This window comes from Misgurnus anguillicaudatus, chromosome 7, assembly GCF_027580225.2.
Source record: "Misgurnus anguillicaudatus chromosome 7, ASM2758022v2, whole genome shotgun sequence".
NCBI lineage: Eukaryota > Metazoa > Chordata > Actinopteri > Cypriniformes > Cobitidae > Misgurnus > Misgurnus anguillicaudatus.
In genome coordinates, this window is record NC_073343.2 from 18,535,572 (window position 1) to 18,559,717 (window position 24,146).

A 24,146-nucleotide genomic window follows, 5' to 3' on the forward strand; every position below is an offset into this window, starting at 1 on the left:
GATTGCTTGCTTGTGCTATCTTTGTGCTGTTATGGTAACAAAATTAATTTATGTTTAAGATGAAAACACGTATGTGTATATTTACTTTAGATGATAGATGCTTAAAAATAAGTATATTTTCTCCACTTTCACTAGGGGGCTCCTCAGAGAACATCAGGAGCACAGACAAAATTTCACTTGAATAGATACTTTAAGTTTTACTTTATGACCAATAACAAGTAACAGCATTGTTTTGGCATGTAAAAAATGCATGATATGTATAAACAAGAAAAAAGATCATAATACAAACCATTCTGCTCTATATAGTGGTCTAAGTTTGGTGGATAATTCTCTTAAGAAGGATAAAGAGTGTCGATATTCTCACATGCAATACTATTTTATTGACAGATCTCATAGAAAACAGGGATACAATAAGAAACAAAAAGTTAGCATGAAATTCCAAAGAGGGATATATTAAAAGTATACTGTAGTAGTATAGTATAATAATGTTACTTACTAAATAGAAAAAGATAAATGAGAAAAAAAAAATAATCTCACAGCATAACATTCTAACAAAGTAGCTGCGATAAGCTTTTTTAAAATATCAGCTTTTATTAAGACTCCTAGGAAGTATAAAGAGAGAGTATAAAGGGATAAAACATGGTAGGAGGTTGAATGTCTTCTTTCCAAGTGTAACTTGATAACACGTCTTCAGCCAGTTATCCAATGTATTACTTCCCTGCTGAAACCTGCAGAAAGCACATAAACTTTGACATATTCTGAAAAGCCATCATTAAATATTTTTTTGTAACTTTCATTATATTTAAAATAACCAACTTTACCTGTCTCCTTACAAAGAAGAAGATGAAAATGCCATAAAGTCCACTTTTAGCAATAAACACACCATATGCCAGCTTTACTGTTGCTGCTTCTGTCATGTGATTCTCTGAAATTTGATACTGTAAATTAGTCACATTATAACAGATGTGCATACTTTATGCACACTTGATTCTAAACCCGTATTCCATATATTTACAAACCTTTTGTCCATTAACATACAGAATGAAAAGAGCAAATCCTTACCTTTGTTAAATCCTTTTCCTGTAAATAGAAGAGATGTGTATTAGGAAGAATTGGGCTTGGACATGTTTTTATATTATAAAATACATTGGAATCTAAAAATGATCAAAAGTATTCATAATGTAAATATTTTATTTATTTATCCGACATTGAAACTCTTACATACCTTGAATTCCATTAACTGTATCAGATTTATCAATATAATCAGTTCCATTATAGAAAGTCACTGTGCATGTGAATTTCTTATCTGCATTGTGATAGACATTTGATTTGATTTTGAGCCTGCTGGACATGTCAAACATTCCTTTTTTATCTTTCGTGGCATAAGGGTCAGTTGCCACACCTTTAATAACATCATCATTTCCAATTTTCCACTTTATGGTCACATGGTCTGGATAGAATTTTTTAGCCACACACACAAGAGTCACATGCTTCTTACAGAGTTGTTTTTTGGAGGGTTCTATAATTTTTACTTCTGGTTCAGTGACGTCCTTACCAGATTCTGTAAAAAATAATGAAAAACAACATTTTTAATAATGCAAACCATCTTTTTAATGACATTTCAGTTCGCTAAAACAAGAACTAAAGCAGAGAATTATGAACATGAACTTCATATTTTGGATACTTTTTTAAATCCCTGTAAATGTTTTTGCATAACAACCACAGTATACACCACCTTTTTATGTCTGTATGAATAAAAATTTGATATAGCACATTTTGTATATCTTTAATATGTAAACAATGAAATATTTGTTTTTGTATACATGCACCAGTTTATTACCAGCATTAATCACAAAAAGCAAAAACGCATCAACAGCATTCATCCATAGGCTATTAAAAACCCAGCATAACAAATCTCAAAGTTACAATAAAATAATCTTACCAAGAACAGTAAGCTTGGTCCCCTCACCGAAATAAGCAGGATATGTGCCAGAGCACACTGAACAGTAACAGTTAAAAAACTATGCAAACTCAAAGTGTTGTTTACATTTCCTTCTAAAATTTAGATGTTAATTTAAATGCAATTTTCTGTTAACATCTTACAATTTGTATATCTATTGTATATCTTTTGTTGCTATTGTTGTCCTTAAAAATGTGAGTTTGCTACAATTTTAGATACTTTCAGTACAGTTTTTGTGGTCAACCTTTCATTGTATGTCACTATATCGAGTCTAGTAGATAATTTGGTTGCATTTCTACAGTTTATGCACTCAACTGTTTTTTAAACAGGAAAACCACCGACAACCTTACAAGAAATGTAGCTGTACCTGCCACCTTACAGTTATATCATATCAATTATATTTAGTGTATTTAAACAAGATTAATGTAAACAGTACAATTATACGATTCAAAATTACAGTTCAGATTTTCCAGTTATGGAACAACTGTGTGCAAAATAGTATTAGAGAAACCATTCAAGTTTTATACATACATTTTGCATTTTATACTATATGTGATGTATATATTTATCTAGTAGAATTGGTCCCTCTGACATTGTAAAACAGTCAAATTATTTCAGCTAAACATATAGGAATGTATTTAGCTTCTTACCCAAAACAGTGACTTTGGTCCCCTGACCAAAGTATGCAGGTCTGTTATTCACACTAAGCAACAGCTACATTAAAACACTACTCATCACTTTAACATGATTACTTCTATCACAGCATACTGTATATGTCATACTCAGAAACATATTTGATTAAGTTTTATACACAAATACTCAGGATATTTTTAATACTACAGAGAGATTTTTACCTAAACCAAACTCATTGTTGCTGCTTTAACACAGATTTTATTCTTTTTAACTGTGAAAACTTTCATATTTTATACTCTTAGCCAATATTTCTAATTTATTAATTTACACACTTAATCTAAACAGGAGCCTATCTTTGAGTGAATTAAGTGTAAATGATTATACCTGACAACTAAGCATTTTTACATTTAGATTTACAGAGCATCACAACAAACAAACTGACAAACTAAGCAAAAGACAAGCAAACAAAGAAAAATATTCTCACCAAGAACTGTAAGTTTTGTGCCATTGCCGAAGTATGCAGGGTTGGCATTGTTCACACTGATTCTAAGCTACAGTCAAACCCTAAGCTACAGTCAATTCACCATTTCTACTTGTTCCACTATACAGAATACATAAAACAAGTCAACTATTCAAATTCATCTGAATTATAAATAACACCTTATTCACATTTCAAATATCTTCTATAAACAATTCAATACTTACCTAGAACTGTCAATTTAGTGCCTTCACCAAAGTATGCTGCATAACCAGAGTTCACAATGTTTCTGTGCTACTGTTAAACGTCAGCCACACTTGGGATCTTATAAACTCTATATTTTTCTATGTCCCTCTATATCTAACTTTATTTCAAAATAAACATAGTTCTTTCGAGATTCCTAAAACCATACGTCTGTCAGTTTATTAATTTTACATACTTTCCAGGTACATCAATGTAGTTAATTACCTTTTTTTGACAATGACCTGAACTAGATCACACATACTGATCAAATAACATTAACAATTTGATGTTTCTTACCTAGAACAGTTAACTTTGTTCCATTGCCAAAGTAAGCCTGGCCAGCACCAGAGTCACAGCATATACCTGCACTAACAAATTTACTCCAGATGCCAAAATCTACTGTGCCCTGAGTTCTCCTTGAACATTTTACCTCAACATTCATCCAAATTCTGCTTTATGAATAGTCATTAACATTTTAAGACTGTTATAGATGACATATTTTTAGACCTGAACATTACACAGGATACCGATAAGCTTAACGTACAGAATGCCCAATTTACTCACCTAGAACTGTAAGTTTTGTGCCATTGCCAAAGTATGCAACACTGCCAGTGTTCACACTGATTCAATGCTAGAGTTAAAACCTCAGCCGTAGTCATTGCCAAGGATATAATCTGACATAAATCATGTAATAAGGTTTCATGTTTCTTACCTAGAACAGTTAACTTTGTTCCATTGCCAAAGTAAGCTGGAGTAGTACCAGTGGCACAGCGCAGATGTGTATTAACAAATTTACTTTGAGCTGAATGCTAAAGACCTTAGAGTCTTACTGGAACACTAACATCTAAAAATCTTGCCTGACAATCTCATTACTTTCAGTGCATAGTAATTTTACTCTATACCCCAAATACTGTACCGTAACAGTCAAAAATAACATTTCACTACAATCTCCATAATTCTAAGCAAACTCTGACTGTAACTGCAGTATTACAAAGAATATTTGCTTTACTTACCTAAAACTGTAAGTTTAGTACCATTACCAAAGTATGCCTGATTGCCCATAGTCACATTGATTATAAGCTACTGTTAAAACCTGAGCTACAGGCAATCATGTAAAGACTTATCTCATATATTAATAATAACAAATACTTAAAGTCTGGGAAGTATTCAAATAGACCCTAATTAATTTAGCAACAATGATGTTCCTAAATTCTGCACAGTTACTGGTATACTATAAATTAAACCAGATTGTCCTGTATAATGAATATCCAATGTGTTAAGAGTGCCAATGAAAGTACCAGCATGAATAATTTGATGTTTCTTACCTAGAACAGTTAACTTCGTTCCATTTCCAAAGTAAGCCTGATAACCACCAGTGGCACAGAGCGTATTTATACTAACGAAATTACTCAAGAAGCGAAATGCTTAAGCCACCAGAATCAATTTATACTTGAATAGGGCTCTCTACACAAAGATGTCAACATATAACTCATCCTTTTACTTGGATACACCCAAACACTTAAAATCCGAATTTGTTTAAATGTCACAGAATGACCAATTTACTCACCTAGAACTGTAAGTTTAGTGCCACCGCCAAAGTATGCAGGGTCGTACTGATCACACTGATTCTACGCTACAGAGAAAACCTCTACACTTTTGCAACATATTGCATTTTTAGAAACAGGCTTATACAACACTTCTTAGCTTTATATAACCATTGGCAATCAAATGTCTATGGTGTTAAATGTCAACCTTTGTTAAACTACAGTATATGGCATAGATTACCCATCGTTATAGCTTTTTAAATCTTTACAAAAATAATTCTTTAAAACCTTGTCTAGTTTAGGTACATTAACATCAGTTTTAAGAGTCTTACCAAGAACTGTTAACTTTGTTCCATTGCCGAAGTAAGCTTGACTACCTCCACCAGTCACAGCATATATGTGCACTAATAAAATTACTCAGTCTTTGAGAACTCAGGCTTTCATCTTAGCTTTAAGGTTGAAACACTACTTGCTGACTTTACCACATTTTTTTTTCAATGATATCATTACATTCAAAGGACATTAGAGACACTTACGCTGCTTCATGCAGTATTAATTTAAACACGTCTTACCTAGAACTGTTAGTTTGGTGCCACTGCCGAAATATGCAGGGTTGTAGTTGTTCACACTGATTCTACGCTACAGAGAAAACCTCCTCTACTTACAATATCTTCTATGTTTCATCTCTCATTATTTAAATTAGTCTTACTTCCGAAAGAGTCCTCATAGCACCATAAAATATAACAGGTACTAATATTTTAACAGTATGAAGCATGTTTCTTACCAAGAACAGTTAGCTTTGTTCCTTCACCAAAATGAGCCGGAGAAGTTGTTGACACAGCACATATGTGCACTAATAAAACGTCCTAGCTTATGTATCAGGTCTAAACTCTAACCAGTGGCGGTTATTAAAAACAATGTTCCAAACACTTCAGTGTCAAATATTATACAGAAATCCAAAGAATAAAAAAAACTGTCTTACCTGTTACTGTAAGTTTAGTCCCACCGCCAAAGTATGCAGGAGTTAACTGATTACACTGATGTTAAGTGACTACGATAAACTCCACTAAAGATTACGTACTAGAACTAAACTAAACTAAAAAGTCTCAAAGATTTACAGATATCTAGTTACTAAATGTATTACTTTAGCACAGACTTTGTATTTCTACAAATATAAGATTTACTATTATCAATCATTTTTCTTACCTAAAACAGTGAGTTTGGTGCCATTTCCAAAGTATGCTGGCGAGTTGTAGCACAGAGTATCAAAGCACTATCATAAACCTCTATATTACAAAATATTGCAAAAACTTTAAGACGTGTTTTCCCCACAGCTAGTTTTATGCAGTCAAAGCAATTGTCTTTTATATTTATAAAAAAGATTCTTACCTAAAACAGTCAACCGTGTACCTCCGCCAAAGTAAGCTTGGCTGCTCCCAAAAGCACAGCTTACAGACTCACTTGTAAAATTACGCAGACTACGTGGCTGTTACATTTGCTAAATGCTTTTTAAGCTTTTCTTTAAGGTTCTCATTTCTTCCACATGTCATCTTAAATATTAATAGTAACGTTACTTTGGACTATCAACTAAAATTGTACCTGTACAGTAGATTGTGAAATGAATCACGTATTACTTACCAAGAACAGTTAATTTTGTGCCGCCACCGAAATAGGCTTGGTAATTGGCACAGCATTCAGTTGTCATGTCAAAAAGGGTCTCAAGCTGAATATTCAAATAGTACACTGTTTGCTGTATAAATGCTTTGCGATGTTTCTGACATATTTCGGAGTATATTTTAGACTAATCTTAATCGACAAGCCTTAACTACATCAACGATGAGTTTGTGATACAGTCAAACAACTATTCAAGTTTCTTACCTAAAACGGTTAATTTTGTCCCAGCTCCAAAGTATGCTTGATATGCGTTGGCACAGTGAAACAGTATGTACTAAAGTAAAGTTTTTCACACAGTCTACATTTTGACCCAAATAAAAAAAAACAAATGATCTGATGTTCCAAATGTTTCTTTTTGGAATAGGCGTATACTGCAATAATAGTTTAATCATAATCCGAATGTGATGGGTATCAGCCAGACACCAATATCTATTGAACATCAGTTACTTTAAGCATTTAAACACTTATAAACTTACCTAAAACGGTCAGTTTTGTTCCATTTCCAAAGTATGCTTGTGAAGCAGAGGCACATTGTCAATAAGCACTCCAAAATTTGCATTGGAAATCCTTATTTGTCTGCGATCATTTTAAAATCCGATAATTCCAAATCTGTTCTTTTAAAGGAGGGACTTCAATGAAAATGGTACAAACATCGAAATATGTTGCAGATTGGTTTATCCTTGGTAATATGATCAAATTGACCAGATCTACATAGCTTCACTCGCACACATGTGTTTACTTGCAAAATATGTTATTCAAATACCTTAAAATGTGTCAAAATTACATAAATAATATGCATCTGCCTGTCCGTGAGATCTGTAATATTTCGATGTTAATATCCATGTAAAATCCATGCAGATTTTGTATTCTCAGTCACAGTCTGATTTACTGTACATGGAGGAAGGTTTTTGTACAGCGGTTCAATGGGAATGTATCACCGTGGCCCCCTGTCCCCACGGTGTTAAAACATTATACAAAAACAAATTCTCTTTCTCTCTCCCCCCCAGTCTCCCCCTCCATCTCCCCCTTTATCTTTATTTTTCATCGTTTTCTTGCACATGTTTTTTATGTCTGTCTGTTTAAAGTCTATGTTGCTATTTCTGTGATTACTTAGAATTTGGGCAGGTGCAGATGCCTCCTAAAAATGTCTCAATGACAGTTTATAGACTCCTCCCACATCCGCATGTAACAATCATCAAAGTAAAGAGAGGATACAGTAGCTATTGTATCTGTTCATCTGTTTTAGGGGCAATTATATAATTAAGTAACTAGAGCATAGATTTGCAATGGTGTTGCCGTTGAAAATGACTAGCTAACCAACTAAATAAATTAAATGGAGTGATACTGGTATTTTTACAGTATTTAAAGTTATGGTACAAAGTTTTAGACTGGTAGCTGTGGCTTAGTACCTGTAGAACTGGTGTACACAACAATTTTGTGACTGAAAAAGATATAATCTAGTTTACCATAACTGAACGCCTGTACACCATCTAAAAAAATGGTCCCAATCTTTAATATGTTCCATTTCTGTATACATTTGATAAAATTTTGTGGCTTTTGAGGTACTAATTACTGTACTAATGCAGTCTTTCCAACTATCACTTTTGGTTAAAAGGTGCCCCAGTGACAGCTAGGGAATTTTTTTTTACTGTTTTTATCTGACAGTGTGTTGTAGCTACATTTATTATGATTCAATAAAAATATACACTTATACCTGCATTTCTCAAACGGGGGGCGGGAGCAGTTGGGGCCCCAGTTATAAAATACATTAATTTATCATAAATTCTGTTTAATCAAAACTCATCAAACTATATCTGCTAACCAACAGCACTACTGTACAATGTAAAATTGAATATGTTTTGTTTTCTTCAATTCAAATTCTAGATTTAAGATTTTTTATGTCAAGAATTTTCTTTGGGGGGGTGCGCAAAGGGATGCACCCTACACGCAAGGTTTGTGTTTTCCCCTATATTTCTATTTTTAAAAAAATGGTTGGGCCGTGGGATTACCTGTTGGGTTGATAAAGTTTGGAAAACCCCTGATATACAATACACAAGTAAGATTTTTCAAGAATGCATTGGAAACAAATGTTTTTTAGTACTTAGAGCATGTCTATTGCCAAATAACGTATAGGCTAAGGCTGGCACACTACGGACAGCAATACTCAACCTGGTGGCATGACAACATCAGCCCTCGTGGAAGAAATAAAACAGACCGGCCCACCGGGAATCCTCCCGGTTCTCCCTATGGCCAATCCGGGCCTGGTGGGGGACAAGGGGAACATGCAAACACCACAAAGAAAGACCTCCTGACCCAGCCAAGTGGAACTCAAACTGGGGAACTTCTTGCTGCAAAGAAAAACAACGCTATACACTAAACCCACTATCGTGGGTATTAAAACGAGTTTTAAAGAGTTATTAGATGTTTAAAAGTTGCGTTTAATTTTATTTGTGAGGACATTTTAGGTATTGAATGAATTATCAGGGTTCAGAGGCCAAACCACAAGACACCTACTTACAAGACACAATTTCAGGTCAAATGCAAATAAAATACATGTTTAATTTATTTGAAAGAAACATTGTTTCTTGGTGTTGGTTTAACAACTGTGAGTGATTGAAGTGTCAAGAATTGCAACAGGAGAACAAACACAGATGATAAATGCTCTATTGTAAAGGAGTTAAACTAGCATCTAGCTTTGTCAGTCAAGATAAAGTTATAAATAAGAATGACTTCACTTTCACACTTGTTCTTGTCATACCACATATGATTTATAAGTGTGATTGAACACTTCATTAAATAGTCTTGACAGTTTCTATAACCATGTGACGATGATAACAAAAATTGCGTTTACCACATAAACATGTGATAGACACATTGGTTAAAGACTGTCCCGGATGAGCCCCCAATTTTGCCAGTGCGGCACTTTTCTATTGCATAGTACCCCATGGTTTGGGTCGGGTCAGCAATGGAAAAGCGCCAAAAGATGATGTGACGGATGTTTGGTGTGTGTGTGCAGGCAGTCAAGGACAACGACAACAAGTGCAAACAACTGTGATTTTTATTTATGTACAAGTGCTAGTGCGGTAAGTGAAAAGGTGTATATTTACAATATTTACAAGAACAAAAAAAGACACAAGGGGAAAGTGAGCAAAGACAGTGCCAAATTAAAGAAATAAACAAGAAATAAGCACTTGCCGCTAACCTTATCTAATACAGTCGGGGTTCCCAACCAAGTACAGTTGCACAGTGTAAGTCAGGTGAGATTCTTACCTATCTGCTTTCCCCAGAACAGAGTCAAAAACAACACAAATAAACTAACTAACGAACGAGTGACTCAAACAGTTGGGATAAACAAACAAAAACTAGTGACAAAAACAGGGAACAATAACAACAATGTATCAACAATGTAGTACACAGCCGAAGGTAGCATGAATGAATGATGGCGGGGTTTAAATAGGTGGGACTGGATGGCAATTGGAGATTGTGGAGTGACGTCACACAAGGTAATTAAGATTGACAGCAGAAGTGTCCAATGGAAGGGATCTAAGGAGACAGATAGTGAAGAAACAGGAGAGAGAGGGAGATAACAAAAAACACAGTACACCGACAAACAACACAACACGTAACAAAGACAATAGGACATTAAACATGACTTCAGAGTATATTTCTCTAAATGAGACATTTTACTATTTGTAAAAAAAATACAAAAATGAAAACATTACAGATTATTATTACTAAATAAAATATGATTTTCACTCTTTTGTAGGTGACAGTGCTCTTATATGTCCATATAATTTGGTAAATCACACACTTTGGCAAAGTGTAATTTGTGATCTAAAAGCACTTTCAGAACAATTTCTTGATGAAACATAGACTTTTCAGATATGTGTACTGGCTACTTGGAACTCTAAAGCTCAATTAAATAAAGATAAACCAAAGGTATCATAGAGTTAATCAACAGCAAACTTTTAACCCCTTTATTATTCAAGATTATGTACCTGTACTTAGATTGTGGGCAGATTTGAGAACAAAACATATTTCAGACAGTACAAACATCAGATTATCATGCCCTCTGCTGCTGCAAAATATAGTATAAAACATTACATTTAAAATTACTCATATTTTCCTGCAGAGGTCAGCATATGATCTCAAATTTAGTAACTGTTCATCAAACCATATCAAACTGGATTACTACTTTAGAATGCTAATGACTGGATGCTCATATCTGCATGCATTGTTATATGTTGTTACAAAAAAGATTAAAAATAAATGGGGACTGAAGCTGTTAAGTCACATTCACTGTAAAACACGAAAGCCTCATTAAGGGGCGGTTTCCCAAACAGGGTTTAGATTAATCCAGGACTAGGCCTTATTTTAGGACATTTAAGAAGTTTTTACAACCAAACCTTATAAATGTTATACTGGTGTGCATCTGGGACAATAAATGACACTGGTGTTAAAATATGTCAGTGCGAGGTGTTTTGAAATTAAGTATAAGCCCTGTCCGGAAAACCGCCCTTACTGTATGTGTACTAACTATTTCTAAATAATCATGACAAGTTTTAGATATTAAACTCATGTTCGTAAGTTTCCAAAAAGTCCAACATGAAGTAACACACATTGTCTTTCAACTACTTGTGATTTGTATCTTCAAGTTTATTTAGTTAATTGACCCTTTTAAGGAGGCAGGTGAACTTGGTTCCTTCGTTTAACCAGCTTGAAATTTTCTACAGTGCTGGTCTTACATCTTTTGCGTTCCACAGCAGTAAGAAAGTAATTTGTGTTTGGTTCAACATAAGGGTAAATGAAAAAGAAAACTATATGTATATAAATTGTATATACTGTATATACTGTGTTCATGTGTTTTATTCACAGATTTTTTTATAGCACAATATATTATATATAGCACACATTTTATTATACAGTATATGTCATAAATTAAGTTCCTTAGATTTTTTTAGAAAAAGAAAGAAAAAATCTATATAATTTAAAAGGATAAAAATAGGATATCCCACTACTGGCTTTATTGCTCTTAGCCTGATCGTTGTGGCTCAGTTTGAGGTTATTGTTCAGCTGCTTAGTTAAAATATTGTACTGTGCATACTTGAGGCACAGAAATATACACCCGAGTCTTCCTTTAGATCCACAATCTTCAGTGTAGATTCTTTTACATCAGGACGTGCCATTGTGTATTTACTGGCACTGAATGGGGAGATTATTTCCACTGAGTCTTTTCCAGGAGAAAAAGCAAGGAGAGACAATTCACCTGAGCTCCTCTGTATGTACCAGTACATATAATAATAGCTGCCATCATTATGACCACATTTAAGAGTCGTCTCTTTACCCTGAGATACACTAAGTAATGCAGGTGTCTGTGTGATGTCTAATCCTGTTACGGACTCTGTTGAGAGAAAAACAAATCACATTGAAGTGTTTTTCAAGCCTTTTTACATTTTGTTAATTCTAAAATGTAGTCTGGAAAGACATACTAAGAAAAGAGAGCAAAATAATCCCCAAACACAGCAGTTCCATCACATTAACAAATAGAGAGAGAGTCTACTTGCTGTCTCATATCCGATACTAGATTTATTTTGACTGACGCAGTTGAGTGCATTGATCAAATAACACAGGAAATGACATCATGAAGTGAGAAAGGAAAGAAAAAGCATGTTATTTTACCTGTATATATGTAACATATATAACTGCATGTTATTAATTGTGTTACAAATACTTTAAATACATACATGGAATAAAATAGACAACTTAGTATAAACAACTTAATTAAATATTGCTTAACATCTTTCTCCCCAAGATTTTGTTCAATTTTGCAATTCTTAGTTGATATTAACTGTTGTCCAATACAGAAATGAGTCTCAAAAAACAAGATTTTTTAGATGTGTATTAAAACACGTGTATTAAACATGTATCGTATATGAACCATAGTTAACCCAAACAGTAACGTATGGTAACTAGTTTACTGTGGCTCAGTGGTGGGGCATTGTCTTAGCAAAAGGTCATGGGTTCGAACCCAGAGAACACACAGGCTAATAAAAATAGCTTGCAATGCGCGTACCACCGCATGTGGTTTTTTTCTTATTTACAAAAACATTTAGCTTTTAAAATATTTGTACCAAACTTGGATTTAGATAGAATGTCTGCATCTTTTGCTTCTCTACACAATTTTGTGGTTGTTGTTTAGCAGTGCAGCTGTTTACAATACTGTGTGCTTGTAGCACAGTAATAAAAAGCCGAGTCTTCAGCCTCAATCCTTTTAATCTGCATTGTTGATCTCTTTACTTCAGGACGAGCTGCTGAGTATTTTAAATCAGCTCTTTTAAATGGTTCTTCAATGTCCACCATATTTTGGCCAGCAGAAAATACCATTAATGTCAAACCGACACTTGTTTGCTTGTACCAGTACAATCTGTAGTGGTCAGAATCATCATGTTCACATTTTAATGTCACAACTGAATTCTCATCAGCAATGACTATTTTTGGCTCCTGGCGAATCACTCCATTGGATGTATCTGTAATACAAGGGTTAATATGTAATGTATTTTTTTTAAATGTATCACTTTATTATAAAAAAGTGAAAAGAAAATGAAATCAGGTTGTCTTACAAATAGTCAGCAGTAAATTTAAAATGAGCCAGAAAAACTCCATTCTCTAACACTAAAACATCAGTTGCTGTCATTAGTTATATTTTCTGAAATGCTGCTGTGACAGACTATCTTTTTTCTTTCGCAGTATTAGATTAAGTTAACCTTGTGTCTAAACACAAAGAAACTCCACCCCCAAACACACATGCGTACATTTGCTTTTCTTAAGCACTTTCCATTCCCCTGTTTTGTTAACCACATGCTAGTTATTTTATTTAGCTTATTTTTAGGTTTCAATTATTAAAATAAAATAAAATAATTTAATTGTAATATTTTTTAAGCTGTTTATGCTTTTCCATGTAATGTTCAGTATGCAAAAAGCAGTAAGTCAAATGGCTAGTATATATGAAAGCACAGTTAATTAAATGTCAATAAATATCAGTCAACAGGGTGCATGTGCACTTTATTAACACTTAAAATATACTGCAAAGATGCATTTAAATTTAATAAATTAGCACCTCTGCTGGCTTCAAGCAAAACATAATATATTGGACTATGAAATTATACAGTATATTGGGGTATAATTTAGCAGTGATGATGATTTTCAATTGAAACCTCCAGGATTCATTCTAATTATTTTAGAAATTACACTATTCAGTTATTTTGAGCAAATAAGGAACCCAATCTGCTGTAAATCTCAGATTTGGTGTATACACTCGATTAAAAACTGTCACCAGAACAAGCCATACATCATCTTTGATTGTGAAATGTAATTGGCTTTCGTGTGTCTTCTAGTGTGGAATGTGAAATGCTGTCATGATCAATTCCATCATGTTTTAATAAAGCAATAAGCCCCAAGAAGCAGTGGGTTCTGCTTCGCGTTGTGCCTAACAATGCCCCTTAGCTGTTATAAAATGCACTGTACCCCCACTGCTTTGCTGGGCTTATTGCGTTTATAAAACGGTTACTTTATAAGCATAGCAGGATTTCATCAAATAAAACACAAATAAGGTGTAATTATATTAGTACAAATAAACCCGTCTATAAACAGACAGCAGGTGCGCTGCATATTTAACTTTTTGCTGAGGAGCTGAGCCAAATTAGACCAGCAATCTCAGCAGTGGTACAGTAACCGTGGCAAGGGGATGTTCCTACCTTCAGGAAAAGAGCATCACATCCATAACTGAGACATTCCCTTTCAGTTTGTCACTTCGACATCACGTCAATGACAGATGAATCCCCAACCAAAATGCCACGCTGTTTCCCCTTCCAGTGACCAGCATAGAAGGCCAATCACTGCTTTTTCTACCTAACCCAACCAGTGACACTTAGATAACACTGGGAAGCATACCTGTTCCAGCGATAAGGGGAACGCTGCAGAATCCATGCGCTCCTAAAGAGGTACTTTAGTAGAATAAACAATATGGAATAACTGCATAGGGTTTTACTGCATATCAGTATCTGGGGTGCCTTTAATGAGACTACACCACACAGAGACAGCAGAGGGGGCTCTACCAGGGAAAACATGGGCTCGAGGCTATACCGCGTAAAATACACACATGGGATCCCGAGTGGTCCCTAGATACGGACGCCATATGTGTGCCAGTTGCATAATTGTGTGCCAGTGCATCAGTGCAGACTGTTCCTTTAGTCAGGGAATAAAACAGCTGGTAGTTAGCGGTCTCCAGAGACGCAAACAGGTCTACAGGTGCAAGTTTGCTATTTTCCCATGTTGACCCAAAGGCCCAGTCGGGCGAGGTACCTAAGCACCATGTCCCTGTTCCCTCTCAATGGAACAAGGGAGAATTTAATTCATCTATTCTTTTTTATTATACCCTTATGAGGTATTTTCATTTGCGGGGGCTGAGCGCTAGAATTTCCCCTGACAGGAGTACTGCTTTCAAATTGCTCTCGATGTCATTCATATTGTTCATGTTAGTTAATACATTAATTAATATTAACTAATGAACCTTATTGTAAAGTGTTCCCAGCGACCCTTTGAACAGAGGTGTAATGCATTTTGAATTCTCTGACTTTAAATTGTTGAAAGCATTTGAGAGAGTTTTTTTTACAATAGATTACAAAAGTTTGTTTTGATATTATGTTGTGTTTGTTTATGTATTGTGGGCCCTCCTCGGAAACGAGATGTTCTATCTCAAGGGGTTATCCATATAAATACATGTAAATAAAATAATGTAAGTACACATGTGAACAAAATATAACACTATCACTGTGTGGGTAGTTTTTGCATATTTTAATGCAAAAATCATACATACTTTGCCTTTAATTTAGCCACTTAATATACTTTTTGCAAATCAACACAAATTACAGAACAATTGTGTTCTGAACCACAAAAGCTTTTATGATTCAGACACTGATATCATTCAGACATTTCCCTCAACCAGGTGTTAATTTTATCAGGCTTCTTGTTAGACTGTGTTCAGTTTTGACTTCACTGTCCCTTGCAGCACAGTAATAAGTGGCACTGTCCTTAATAGAAAGGTTGGAGACCACCAGACTGAACATGTTGTCTTTTGTATTTAGAATAACTTGAAAGTTCTGAATTGGTTCATCATACTCTTTTATTATAAATTCTATAGGTTTTCCTTTATGAGTTTGTCTGTACCACAGCATAGTGTAGCTAGCCATACTCTTCCCTTCGGCAATGCTACAGTTTAGAATCACATTATCTTTTGGTAATGCTGACACAAACAACGTTGACTGAAGCACGATATGAGTTGATGTCAGACCTAAAGAAATAAGAACAAGTAAATTTTATTTACACCAACTACACACATTTATCCAAATTATTTAAAAGCTTAAACAATTTATGCATGTGCTTAGTTAAATTATTTCTCTTCAGCAACAAAAAATCTAAAACTTGATTTTTCAATATAATATCCAGATGCAGATATAGCACTCACATTGGCATGGGAAAAGAATCCACAGGAGTAGATGTATAGTGAGCATTCTTATGTCTCTGTTCCTAACTGTGTCTATAGGTTACTACAATATAAGTAAGCTCATATGCTCTCAGAGAAGGGGCTGAGCTTTGCAGATTATGGTTGCCAGTCATTACTCAAACAAAACTGAGCAATGTTTCTAGGGTTGCCAAGTTTCTCACTCTGAAATATGGGACAAAATGTGGCCTGTCACAGCAGTGCGAATATGGTTTTGTATACAGTGTATGTAAGCCATTTGTCAAAAATAGCTAGTAAGCTAATCTTAGCTAATCTCCTAATTAAATATTAATTTATAACTCTTATGCCCTGGGAACATACATGATAGGATTATTAATAGTTTGTTAATTTACAGCAGGTAGCCTACTTTTAACACAGTAGGCTACTTTTGAACCATTAAGCTAACTTTACCTGTCTAAAACAAAACACTTGTGACTCCCGCACTAAAGGTAAATAAAATGTTATCCCCATCATTATAATCTTGTGACAAACTATGTGGTCGTCTTACGGGGTCAACATAAAAAACATAAATTAAAACACACTTACAGTATGTGAATCAGAAGCGCCAAAATGTCCTAGTAAAGTTGAAAATGATTAAATCCTTCAGATTGATGCGTTTTAGGCAGGTCTGGATCAGCAATCTCTTCAGAATTGAGAGCAAACTTTGTAACTATGCCGATCTTATACAAACAGCTAAGCAACCGACTAATAAAAAAGCTAACATAAAACCGAATTATTTGACCCTCTTTAACGTGTACTGAATATGCTGGGGATCTGTGATTGGAGAAAAGGTGTCGTGATCAGCACTGCTACTGCTTGTGGCACCGCAAGGACTGACAGGGGATGGCATCAAAGTACCACAAGAGCATTTCGATAGTGGCTTCTGTAGGATTTCTCGAATCACTCTCACTGGATTTTGATGTTTTCTGCCTATCGTTGTGGCGCCACATGAAGTCGAAGCTTGTTGTATCAGTCACTGGTTAGTCAAGCATAGCAGTCAAAAAACGGGATGCGTGACGTCCCGTACGGGACAAATAAATTAGGCTTAAAATACGGGACGTCCCGGCTAATCCAGGACAGTTGGCAACCGTAAATGTTTCTGATATAAAAACTGACATGAAAATATATCATACATGATTTGTTTGAATTCAGGTGTGATTGGGACCAAAAAAATACTCACTTGAACTTCAAAAAATATCACAAGTTATAATGTATTATGAACATGAGGAAATTCAAGTTGGTAGAAAAAGAAATGTAAGAATATTTAATAAAATATGTTTAAAATCATGTATACCTTGAAACAGAGTCCTGCACGGGTCCATTTTTGGAGACCCGTGTCCGTCCGTACCCGCAAAGTTCAGCACCAGATCCGACCCGTCACCCGTGATAATATCAAAATTAAATCCGCACCCGTTAATATTTGGCCCGTTACCCGACCCGTACCCGCATAAATCACACACCCTAAAATCATTCCAATTAAAGTGCTTTATTTTTTATCTCGTACCTCTCTCAACATCACAACAGCGTCATGAATAGGCTAATGAAACAGGCTAAAGTGCGCTCTGTTTTGTGCCATTTAAGTAGCCTATCGGCACAAATGGAACCTGATAACTATACAGAAATAGACATATTAATAAAAAACAAGAAAAAGAACAACCTACCTACACAACCCCTGCTGTGCTCCTAAGTCTCGTCTCGAAATGCTTTCTAAGAGAAGACGTTCAGCTTCCGGCTATCAACAGCAAAACTTTATGCCAGAGTCCTGCAACGCTCGCTCCAACTAGGCTACGAGAAGAATCAACAAACTGGTCGCGCACTGTTGTAGTGGTGGTGACATGATGGGTCAAATGTCATATGTTCCGCGTGTAATGGTAATTAAACACCGGCGGTCAGCGGTTTTTCCGCGCTCGGCGCTGAGCGTCGAGAGTTGAAAGAGATTAAAGTTTGGGTGAAATGCTCCGCTCGTCAATGTCAGTTGTCAGTTGTCACACGGCCGTCCAATCACAGTGGAGGAAGGGCGGGACAAGTATCACAGCAACCAACCGGCTCACAGCTTAAGTATCACAGCTAAAAAGCGCTTGGCTGAAAAAACAGCCGTGTTTCAAAGTTTGGTGTGCACTCACAGTGGAGGAAGGGCGAGACAAGTATCACAACAACCAACCGGCTCACAGCTTAAGTATCACAGCTAAAAAGCGCTTGGCTGAAAAAACAGCCGTGTTTCAAAGTTTGGTGTGCACATCCTTAGACATACAAATTTTGCACATATTTTCATTTGCACTACTACCCGCCCGCGCGGAGTTAATTATCCGCCCGCGGCCCCGCCCGTGAATTTTAGGAATGTCACAATCCACCCGTTGGAGACACTTTTATGCGGGTACCCGCGGATACCCGCGGGTACCCGACCCGTTGCAGGACTCTGCCTTGAAAAAATAATGTTAAATTGTCATGGGGCTGACATGTTGACATCATAAGCTGAACTATATTGGTAACATTTTTGAAAAGTTTTTCATGTGAATACATGGCCAATTGTAAAAAAAAGACCACTTCAACAATAGCATCAGAAAGCTTTTAGTAAAGTTTCTTTTATGAGGTATCTTAGTTATGCATTAGATAACAGGCCACAATTGAATGTGTAAAGCCCGGTGCACACTGTAAGATTTCAGCCAAGATTTAGCTGTCTGAGACAAATTTTGAAATCCTTAAAGATTTATGAAATCCTAGGCTAAAATCTGCCGTATTTGATCGCTAGTTTGACATGTTCACAGACAGCTGATATATGACCGTTGCGATAAAAATTATCCTCCGACAAAATTCTGGCAGTGTCAGAAATTTTGAGACACAATCCTGCTGTGTGACATCTCCCTACGACAATCTGCAGATCAATAACCAATAGAGGCACAGAACCCGATGACACAATTAGTGCGGTGACAACAACAAATCAATGCAGACAAATGTCGAATAGAGCCAGGTAGACTGTACAGCAAGAGGAGAAACTTGTGGAGTTATGGAAAAATTAGTGTTTGTACAACGTATTATCGCCACAGTACCATGATAGGATAAAAATGGAGCAGCCTGGAGAGGAATCGCGCTGGAAATAAAAATGGTACTCGTCTCCTTCGTTTTTTCTTCTTCTTATGCTCAAGACAAGTCATGATTAAAATGACCGGAATGTTGTTTCTTTGCGTGCGTCCGATTTTTAAAATTCTTTAAACTCGTACTGTCTGACATTGATGGAAACAGAGATCATACAGTACAGTGTAACATGGACAAGGACTACGATCTTGATCGCCCAGTGTGGCAAGCAACAATCCTAAAGATCTATTTAAAATCGCACAGTGTATACCGGGCTTTAGTAAATAGACTTTACAGAAACATGATTAATAAATAATAGTAAGTATGTGGAAAATTAAAAAAGTTTTAGGAGAACAGCTAAGATCAATCTTTAGCAACACACTTTCATCATTCAGGTAGCCTATATGGACACTAAAATCATGCATGTTGCCGCGTTTACCTGCCTGGCCCGAAGTTTTTACTTCCGGTCTATGCTTGTTTATTGATTCTTTGCGGAAGTCTACCGAAAAATAAATTTGAGATAATGTTTATGTTGTTGCCGCTAAAACCGTCAATACTCAAGAGTAAAGAGTCATTTTACTCTACTAACATTTGTTTGTCTAATGGTCACACCTCAATTTCGCAAATTCTAGCAATGTGTCTTTCTCGTGGGAATTTAATCATTAATTTTTAGTGTGAGGTAAATCTTTTTTGGGCCCATTTACCTGTAAAAAACCCAATGTAATAATTATGCAAACATGAAAATAAGGTATGTTTCACTTCCATCAATGATTACATATACAATATTAATGGTAGTTATTAAAATGTGGTGTGGTTTGGAATTGTTAAAATGTGATCAAAATGTTGACTTGCAGTAATTATGCTTGCAGTGTACATATCTGTACCTAAATTGTACATAGGATGTTTCAAAAGGGTACTGCGCAAGTCATTTTTACAATTTTTATCTGACAGTTTACCATTACTTATGTCAATATGTATAAGTATGAATTTGTGTATGTATTCATATGAATAAGATGAATATGTACTGTACAGAACAGAGGTTTTATGGGGACAACACAATAAGATAAAGCATCTTACCCTTTACCATGTGTTTCAATTAATGGTGTTTAAAATGTTTCTTTCTTTGTGTTTTAACAAAAAATTACTACAGTCAGTCACCGTTTGTGTAACACACCTGGCAGTGGTTAACCACCGGGTAAGGATCAGATCACCAATCTTTTACAGTAGCATACCTTTTTTTATTTAAAGTAGATGGTTTTTATACTACTAGATAAATTATTTACACCAATGTGTGCTGGCAGCACAGTAATAAACAGCTGAGTCTGACACATTGAGATTTGAGATGGTTAGAGAACCTGTCACTGTGTCCTGTCTATCCTGTGTGAAATCAGATTCAAATCCTTTCTCGTAGTTTGGTTTAGATCCCGAGTAACCATATCCAATTAAATCTAGAGACATGCCTGTCCTCTTTTTTTGATACCATAACATGACAACTAAGTTTGTGTCGGTATGCTTGCAGTTGATCTGTGCCATGCCATTCTGAGTAGCAAATATGTGTGGAGGCTGATCAAAATGTACACAATTTCCAGTTCCTGTCCAGAAAATATTAGCAAAGTAAGAAAGTATCTGTCAAAATAAATTTTGAAAATGCTGCATTTATATTGATTTAATTATCATACTCAAATATATGATGATAAAAATACTCAGCCCATTCGCAATGTCAAACATCTTCTCTGTACTGACAAAAGTGCATAATTGCAGTGGCAGTGCTGGGGGAAGGCTTGCAGGGGCTTTAGCCGCATCATCAATTCGCTTAGCATTGGCACCGCCCCCCAACAATTTCTTATTATGTTTCTTGTTTTTGTGCAATTTTCATTAAAATTAAACAAAATTATTAAAAGACTAAATTATTAATACATTTAAGATGTATATTATAGTTGTCTTAATAGGAAAGGAGCAAACTTTTATCTCAACACAATGGTGTAACTTTGGTTTGAGAAATGGGGGTGACACAAATTGGTGACATTTTTTCAACATTAAGGGACTATGGTGATACAAAACACATGAAATAATTAAGCTAATTATAATGACAAATTATGTCAACTATGTAAAAGATGTATTTGTGTTTACTGATGTCTACATAAAATCACTCTACATAATGTAAAGAACATTCTGTGAAAATATAAACTTGATATGTTTAATGAGTAATGCCATGTCAGTGATTTAAATCATAGTGAAACTGATAGTAAAATGATTTGCTTATGGAGTTACCACACTTTGTAAAGCAGAATCCTCAGTATAGTTTATACTTTATAAAGGTCCAGGAAGATTTTAATGTCAGTGTTTGCACAGTTCTTTAAGGATGCCATTTTCAGTGTTTCTGCATTTGGACTTCACTACTTTACGTACTTCACCATAGCTCACCCCAGCTCATCTGACACACTAGGCACTCATATACGCACGCACAGAGACACGTGTTTCAAAAAGCACGCAAACCCAGAATCTCTATGCATTCACAGGACACATACACCTAAAATGATCATAGTCTTGGCAAGGTTTCTCATAAAAACAGACAGTTATGTCTTAAAGTGAACGCAAACAGTTCAGAAAGAAATATGGATCTGTGCTTATTCGGTCTTAAAAGTGGCAGTACCCTCAAGAAATCTGCTTATAAATTAAAATCACTTCTGTAGCTACATTTTTTTTTATTATATTTCATTTATAGAATGAAGAAGACAGTGCTATTTATTCTTTTCTATTTCCATATGCTTATGATTTCTTGATTTGTTTTTATTTTATTTTTTCTTATTTCCATTTTTTTTGCTGATCTGACAATTATTTGAACCATGACTCAAAAAAATGTGTAATCCGTTTTAACCTCTATATTGTAAAATTATCTAATTTAAAAAGCACCTATTGTCCAATTCAAGATTTTACATTTCCTTTGGTGTGTAAGTGTGTTTTAGTACATGTTAACGATATGCAAAAGGTACATACCCCAAAGTAAACAATGACGTGAGTTAACCAAAGTCTCTAACGTAAATCTCTTTTCTTGGACTACAACAAACACACAGATTGTAGGCAACAGTTTACTTCCTGGGATATGTGATGTAGTAAAGACAGACATTATCATAATTCCTCCCACTTTGTACTCCGCCTGAAAGTTAACTCCTGTTAGCATTGCTATGTTACCGACTCTTTCAAACATGCTAAGGAGCGTCACACTTCTGGCTGACATCAGAGATATTCAGGCCAATCACAACGTACAGATTAGCTGGCCAATCACGGACACAGAGCTTTTCAAATCTGTGCATTTCAGGAGGAGAGTGAAATCTGGAGCAACAAAAATGTACAGTATGTGTAAAACAATGTGTTTTTATCCATAAATCCTGCGAACACATTGTATTATACCAAATACACCAAATAATGTTGTTTTTTAGCAATGAAATAGGTGGACTTTAAGAGTAGGCATTGAGGTCCAGCCTATTTCACCAAGGTCAACTTAAATTCAAATTTCTGGCCTTGCCACTCACGTGCACATATCATTTTACACCTGGATTAGTGTGCTTTAATCTGCTATGTAAGGATCTTTTATTTTTCAGGCAGCCCTCTATATTGGGTATGAATTATATATTTTCTTTATTTTAAATTTACCATACTGTTATTGCCATACTTAATGTATTTTATATGAAATTAACACGATATAATTATATCTGTGCAATACCACTCACTACATTTCCCACAATCCTTTCTGACTATCACTAGCTTACTCTGATTTATAACCACACCCGTTTGTAATCAAGCTTCATCAGATCTTGATAATGCTTACTCACTGATACTTACCTGTTATGTCAGTGACAGTAGAAGAACACAGTATGCATTTGATAATGTACAAATGCACTCCTTGCGTTTCTATGAGGTTCTCAAGTTCCAATAAATATCTTGCCAAGACTGGTAAATTTATTTGTGGTTGAGGCAGGTGTGATCACAGGTTTTTGACACATCATTTATTGACATCAGTCATTGTGTAAACTAGCAGCACACAGATACACAGCATTACTCTCCTTCTTAACCTCTATCATCAGGGTCCATTTCTTTTTCTCTGTACCCGACACTTTAAAGCCACTCTCAAAATCCTTCTCATTAGTGGCCGAGTTAACAATATAGCTTCCAATAAGTACTGGCCATTCACCATGTTTTTGCCTGTACCAGTATTTGTAATCATAGTTTGTGTCATTCTGATAACAGTGCATTTCCACTGAAGAACCTGGAACATCGGAGATGAACTTCGGCCACTGAGTGATCAGCACACCATCACTGAAATCTGTAGTACGATGATAAATGAATAAAATCAGGTTATATCATCCACAATACACGTGTATCTCAACTACAGTATATCAAACTATGAGTATCAACATTCTTCATTTAATGGTATAACCTGTAAGAAGAAGCCAGGTGAATAGAAAGGGAAAAGATGCCATTATATACGATGTGAACTGTTCTCAGACGCTCAGTAAACTAAAGAAACTAGCAGTTCTTTCTTAAGTCACACCCCTTTGGCATAATCACTGGTTAAAATGACTCCATAGTGAAACCTATTAAAATGCCTTGCTATCTACTTTCTTCTTAGGCAGCCTACCAAGGCAGCATGCAGTATAATGGATCCTTGACAACTCCACATACATGTCGGGAACATTCAAAGACTGATTCTTGTGGCATGAGCTAAAACATAAGTTAGAGATTGGCATGCAAAGTTAATATGCTCAAGTTTTTCACTAAACTACTTATGTAACAATCTTATCTGTAAAGGAAAATTGGTTAAATAAGCTATGTACCTTAATATTATGTCTAGATAGGAAGCTCATTAGGTTTAAGAAAGAGAGGAATATATATATCTCGGAACTTTATGCTCTGATAATCATGATGATGATATGAAGTTTAAGGAGCATACAATAAGTATTTTAACAGATTAGTAACCCAGGT

At 35.3% G+C, this 24,146-nt stretch overlaps 1 protein-coding gene across 1 annotated transcript; it reads right to left on the bottom strand.

Annotated features, from left to right (window-relative positions):
* Window positions 1–68: 68 nt before the first annotated feature.
* Window positions 69–23,848, bottom strand: LOC141365207 (M1-specific T cell receptor beta chain-like). The gene is made up of 8 exons (XM_073869165.1): window positions 23,803–23,848; window positions 23,197–23,487; window positions 15,758–15,881; window positions 3,612–3,766; window positions 1,226–1,561; window positions 1,063–1,080; window positions 822–925; window positions 69–728 (listed from the first exon to the last, which is right to left on the bottom strand). The coding sequence occupies exons 1-8, from the start codon at window positions 23,846–23,848 to the stop codon at window positions 711–713; spliced, it is 1,092 nt and encodes a 363-aa protein (XP_073725266.1). The 3' UTR covers window positions 69–710.
* Between the last annotated feature and the right edge of the window lie 298 nt (window positions 23,849–24,146).